General features: G+C 56.6%; 1 protein-coding gene across 1 annotated transcript; it reads left to right on the plus strand.

The window, feature by feature from the left end:
* The first annotated feature begins 2,831 nt into the window (after positions 1-2,831).
* LOC133051915 (40-kDa huntingtin-associated protein) lies at positions 2,832-4,521 on the plus strand. Its single transcript, XM_061136595.1, has one exon. The coding sequence runs from the start codon at positions 2,860-2,862 to the stop codon at positions 3,961-3,963; it is 1,104 nt and encodes a 367-aa protein (XP_060992578.1). The 5' UTR covers positions 2,832-2,859; the 3' UTR covers positions 3,964-4,521.
* Positions 4,522-5,951: the final 1,430 nt, after the last annotated feature.

Consider the following 5,951-nt stretch of genomic DNA (forward strand, 5'->3'; position numbering starts at 1 on the left):
CTTGATGGTACTGCAAATCACTGAAATCCACTCAGGTATGTGCAACAATTTGGTTTACTATATTTCTAGATAGAGGCAATTCTAATTGTGTCCATTTTGCCATCCATGCCAAAATAGCCCTCACTCTGCAGGTCAGGGAACAGATGAGTTGTGGACTCTGCCAGCTGCTGAATATGTCTATCCTAATTTTGCATTCCAGAACTGTATAGATAAGCATGGGGTTGGTTTGGGTTCACACTTGACCCAAAGGAGATGGGCCTAAGATAAAATTTCATTGATCCCTTGACCTAAAATAAGCTCCTACTATGACTGATGGACCATAATGACAATTGTGGCATCTTGGAATTAGTGTGAGATCAGAGCCAGTGTCCAATAGGCCCCAAAAGATATTCTCCTAGTTCAAAATCACACTCACTAAAAACCTCTAGGTCCCTTTCAGGAAGGCCAGGAAACAGACTAACAATATATATTTGGGACAGTGTACCAAGGCATGATGGACACCTACTTCCGGATTTCAAAACTTACTCCAAAACTACAGCTATCAGAACTGTGTAGTACTAGCATAGGGATAGACACATAGATCAGTGGAATACAATTAAGAGTCTGGAAATAAACCCATAAATGTATTCATGGACATACATCCCAAAGAGCTGAAAACAGGCATTCACACAGAACCCCATAGAGGAATGTCCACCACAGTAGGCACAAGGGAGAAGTCACCCAAATGTCCATCCACTGCTGAGTGGATACAAAACATGTGTGGTCTAGCCAAACAGTGAAATACTATTCAGCCAGGAAAAGGAAAGAAGTGCTGATTTGTGCCACCACGGGCATGGGCCCTATGCTCAGTGACAGCAGCCAGACACAGAAGGCCACCTATCTATTGTATGCCTCCACCTCTAGGAAGTCGACAGAACAGGCCAAGGGCTGTGACAGGAACCTGATGAGTGCTTGCCTGAGGACTACGGGGGTGTGGTGGGGGAAACTGCAGGAGGGGGCAGTGGGGAGTGAGTGCCTGGCCGGTACAGGGGATTCTCTTTGTGGTGGTGCCAACGTTCTAGACACGGTGGTGATGGTGGCCCAGCACCGCCAGTGTACACTTGGTGCCACTGGGTGGTCTGCTGCCTTCTCTGTACAAAGGTCTCCTCCCGTGGGAAGGGAGCGTTCTGACAAAGACAGGGTCCAATGGGCAGGGTGAGCAGCATCCTGCCAGCGCCATGTCTTTGCAGGCCCTTGCCTGTGGGGGTGGGGGTGGGGTGGGGGGCATGGGAAATCAGTGACCTCAGGGAGTCTGCCTGTCACAGACTGTGCGCCCCGACCAATGAGGGGCTAGCCCGTGGTTGCTAGGATATGGAGTCGCGGTCTGAGAGTACCAGTTGCCTTGAGAGGATGGGACCAGCTGACTCATCCCGCCGCATCTCACCCCACTGCATCTCATCCCACCGCATCACATCCTGGTGCATCTCATCCCACCGCACCTCATCCCACTGCACCGCAAAGCAAGGCCTCGGAGACAGCGGGCTCAACAGTCAGCACGCCAAGAAAAAGGGGCCATTGAAGGTCGTCTAGCCGCTCCCACACCGCCCTTGTCTTGCTGTCTTTCTCCGTGAGCTACATGAAGCGCCTCCTGCGGGAAGGCCACTATTCCCAGCGCCTGAGCTCTTCCGCACCCATCTTCCTAGCAGCCATCACGCAGCACCTAATTGCCAAGGTCCTGGAGCTGGCAGGCAATGAGGCCCAGAACAGCAGTTAGAGGCGCATCACCCCAGAGCTGGTGGGCATGGCTGTCCAACACAACGCTCTGCTCAGCAGCTCTTTTGGGATGACAACCATCTCCCTGGTGGCCCCAGCCCGGCACCAGCTGCTCAACCACACCGGGGTCTTGAGTCCCGAATGTCCGGCCCCTGGACGGGCCTCCCCCCGGCTGTCGGGCGCCAGGCCTGCTCACTGACCTACTGCACAGCCCGGTGCCTCAGGCCCAGTCATGTCAAATCAATCAAGGTGTTTTAAGACATCCGTGTGTGTGCTTCAGTCACTTGGCCTGGGAGGTGGTTGTGGGACACCCCTCCGGAGAGGTGGGGGTCGGGGGTCTGGCTGGAGCAGACGGGGAGTGTTGTGGGTACAGATGGAGTCGGGGATTGCAGGCAGAGGGAGCGGTCGCCCACTGTGACAGCGCAAGCGGTGGCCCTGGTGGGAGAGGCTGGCTGTGCTGGGGTTGCAGTGGAGTGGGGTCTGGGGGGAGGCCAGGGAAAGAAGGTTCCCCTGTTGGCTCTGAGCAAGTAGGAGCCAGGCTAAGTCCCCAGAGGGACTGGGTTCCTGGTGGTGACACTCAAGACCGAGAGGGCGGCATCGTGGTAGGGTGAAGGTGCCAAGGTGACCGACCGCCCCGAGGCGTGGGATGCAGGGATAGTAGACAGTGTGCTTGACAGGGGTTCCCATGGGGGTAGGGCCTAGATGTGCATGGGGGCAGGGGCCTAGACCGCAAGACTGCGGCGGGATGGGGACTGGGGTGGGCGGGACACAACTCGCACGTATGCAAAGTCGGAATCAGGGTCACGCGGGGTCACCAGGCGACTTTTTGGTCGTGTGCCTTTGGAGATTCCAGGAGATGCTCTGCTTGGCAACCTGCGGGAGCAAGCTGTCACCTAGCAACAGCGGGTTACCCTCTATTTGCATACGGCGCCGGCAGCCAATCAGGGCCCAAACTCCGCGCCCGCTCTTTTGCATATCACCCCGGCGACGTAGAGTCGGGGCGGCAGCGCCGGCGCTGTCCCGCTGTGGCGCTGAGCCGGACGCAGGGCACGTCGCCGGTCGCCGCCCGGTTGCGTCAGCGCGCCTGGAAGCACCGGGGCGGCGAAGATGGCGGCTTCTGCGGCCGGCCTGGGCGGCGGCGGTGCGGGCCCAGGGCCTGAGCCGGGGGATTTCCTGGCCCGCTATCGTCAGGTGTCCAACAAGCTCAAGAAGCGGTTCCTGCGGAAGCCGAACGTGGCGGAGGCCGGCGAACAGTTCGCACAGCTCGGCCGCGAGCTGCGCGCCCAGGAGTGCCTGCCGTACGCGGCCTGGTGCCAGCTGGCGGTGGCGCGCTGCCAACAGGCGCTCTTCCACGGGCCCGGCGAGGCGCTGGCGCTGACCGAGGCCGCGCGCCTCTTTCTGCGGCAGGAGCGCGACGCGCGCCAACGCCTGGCCTGCCCCGCAGCTGCTGGGGAGGCCCTGCAGGCCGCCGCCGCCGCGCTGGGCGCCGCCGTGCGCCTGCACCTGGAGCTCGGGCAGCCGGCCGCGGCCGCCGCGCTCTGCCTCGAGCTGGCGGCCGCCCTGCGCGACCTGGGCCAGCCGGCCGCTGCCGCCGGCCACTTCCAGCGCGCCGCGCAGCTGCAGCTGCCCCAGCTGCCCCTGGCCGCCCTGCAGGCCCTTGGCCACGCCGCGTCCTGCCAGCTGCTGGCGCGGGACTACAGCGGCGCGCTGGCGCTCTTCACGCGTATGCAGCGCCTGGCGCGGGAGCTCGGCGGCCCCCCGCCGCAGCCCCCGCCGCCGCCGTCCGGGCCGCAGCCCGCCACCCCCGCGGCCCTCGCCCCGCCGCTCCCGCCTGGCGGTGGGCCGCCGGCTACCGCTGCCCCGGCCGCGCTGGGCGCCTTCGCCGACGTGCTGGTCCGCTGCGAGGTGTCCCGCGTGCTGCTTCTGCTGCTCCTACAGCCGCCGCCCGCCAAGCTCCTGCCGGAGCACGCACACACCCTGGAGAAGTATGCCTGGGAGGCCTTCGACAGCCACGGGCAGGACAGCAGCGGCCCGCTGCCCGAGGAGCTGTTCCTGCTGCTGCAGTCCTTGGTCATGGCCACGCACGAGAAGGACACGGAGGCCGTCAAGTCGCTGCAGGTGGAGATGTGGCCCCTGCTGAGCGCCGAGCAGAACCACCTCCTGCACCTCGTTCTGCAGGAAACCGTCTCGCCGTCGGGCCAGGGGATCTGATGAATCCCTGACGGGAACCCAGCCACGCTGTGCCTGTTCCCGAAACTCACGCACTGGCCTGCGCGTTTGCGGGAGCATGATAGACCTTGATCCCAGCGGTTCTGCCTCTGCAGTGTATCTTACTTGTCTTGCCACCGGAGGAATGTAGTTGACTAAAGTCACCTTGTTTCCATAACAGTTGCAGGAAAAAAAAAAAAAAACATAGAATCGGAAGACACAGCTCACCTCACCAGGAATTTCAGCATAAACTTGAGAATCCCTTGGGTCCCTTTCACCCAAATGTCCCCTCACCCCGCTTGACCCCGCCCCCAGAAGGCTCGCCTTTCCCCACATCCTTGTTTCACACAGGATTTATTTGCGTATCTCTGGCTTGGAACTCTAGCTGCATGATTTTTTCATGGTGAATCTGATTCCTTAGCATATTCAGATGTTTGCCTTCGTGATCGCCCAGTTCCTCCTTTGTTTCATGCGCCTCATATGTTGGAATCGGTGTATTCAGTCTTCCGCGGTTGTCTGTACAGCCCTCAATCTATGATAAAGCCTTTCTGACACTCCTGACTTGTGGTTTAGATTTATTTCCTCTGTAAAATGGTAATAGCTTATCTACCTGTCAGAAGGCAGAAGCACAAACAGTTCCCTTTTAGATCCGAGGTGGACTCGTTCACTCGAAATGGACACTGTGCCTATGAATCTACAGAGATCATTTGTGATGTGGTCCTTAGCTGCAATGCATTTGTTTTCGATGCAAAAGGGTTGGACCTGGGAGTAGGGGTGAGGGTGGGGTGAGCTCCAGCGCCAAAGTGTCAGATGTGCACTGGAGTTTTCAGTTGCGGTTGTTCCGAGAGGTCCGGGTAATCCACATGGGCAAGTTTTACTTGTAGTATGGACCCTTCTACAAATCTTCCTTTAACTCAAATATATAAAATTAGCATGCTTCTTTGGTCTAGCGTGATCACATATATGCCAGACTGTGCCCTTGGTCCCCAAAAGCAGGATGGCGTTCCATTTGTAAACACTAGATTTCTGGTCCAAATGATACATGCAAACTGACTTAGCTGTTTCCTCAAATTTTCTTTAGTGTTGAGTGTGATGACAAGAGCTCTTGAGAATATATTCTCATTCTCAGCCATTCAGTTTGGGAAAATGCATCCTTTAGGCTGAGGTTGTAGACAGCAGTAATCTTTTGGGGTGAGATTTAAGCACTCAGTTTGGGAATCTACCTTGCTTTTGCATATTTGGTGGGGAGGGGGAATATGTGGAGTGTTGTATGAGATAAGTGCCCCCAAATGGGTCGGACTTTATGGTATTTTTTGTACCTCTATTTCAGCAGTGTGGAAGCAGTGGCTAAGCAAGTATAGGGGAGCCCATTGGAGACAGATGCAGGCACCCCTCCTGTGCTCTCACGTGGCTGCCAGGCAGGGGCCTTCCAAGCCCTGAAAGCCCAGTCCAACTTATTGCCCAGGTGGTGAGAGTGCATGCTCCCTTGTGTGTTTGTTTTTTCTAGGACACTCAGCCCTGGCTGCCTCTCTTACCGTCCTTAGGACAAGAATGCTTATGAATGAATTATGGAGTGTGCCTGGTGAGAGCATTTGGATTTGGGCACAAGGGAAAACCTCCTTAGAGGCTTGCTTAGAGTGGGTGGGGGAAGGGATTCCCAAAGATGCTGGTATTGGGTATACAAGCAGTGTTCGACTTCTCCAGAGAAAGGAAAACAACAGAATCAATCTGTTAAAAAACAAGAAAGCATACTCAGGGACTTCCCTGGTGGTCCAGTGGCTAAGACACTGAGTTCCCAGTGTAGGGGACCCAGATGTGATCCTTGGTCAGAGAATTAGGTCCCACATACCACACCATGCCTCAGTGAAGATCTAAGATCCCACATACTGCAACTAACACCTGGTATAGCCAAGCAAATAAATATAAATATTTTTTAAAAGAATAGCCAGGAAATCACTAAAAAGGAAAAACTATAAGGGAAAAATAGTTTG

This window comes from Dama dama, chromosome X, assembly GCF_033118175.1.
Source record: "Dama dama isolate Ldn47 chromosome X, ASM3311817v1, whole genome shotgun sequence".
Taxonomy (NCBI): domain Eukaryota; kingdom Metazoa; phylum Chordata; class Mammalia; order Artiodactyla; family Cervidae; genus Dama; species Dama dama.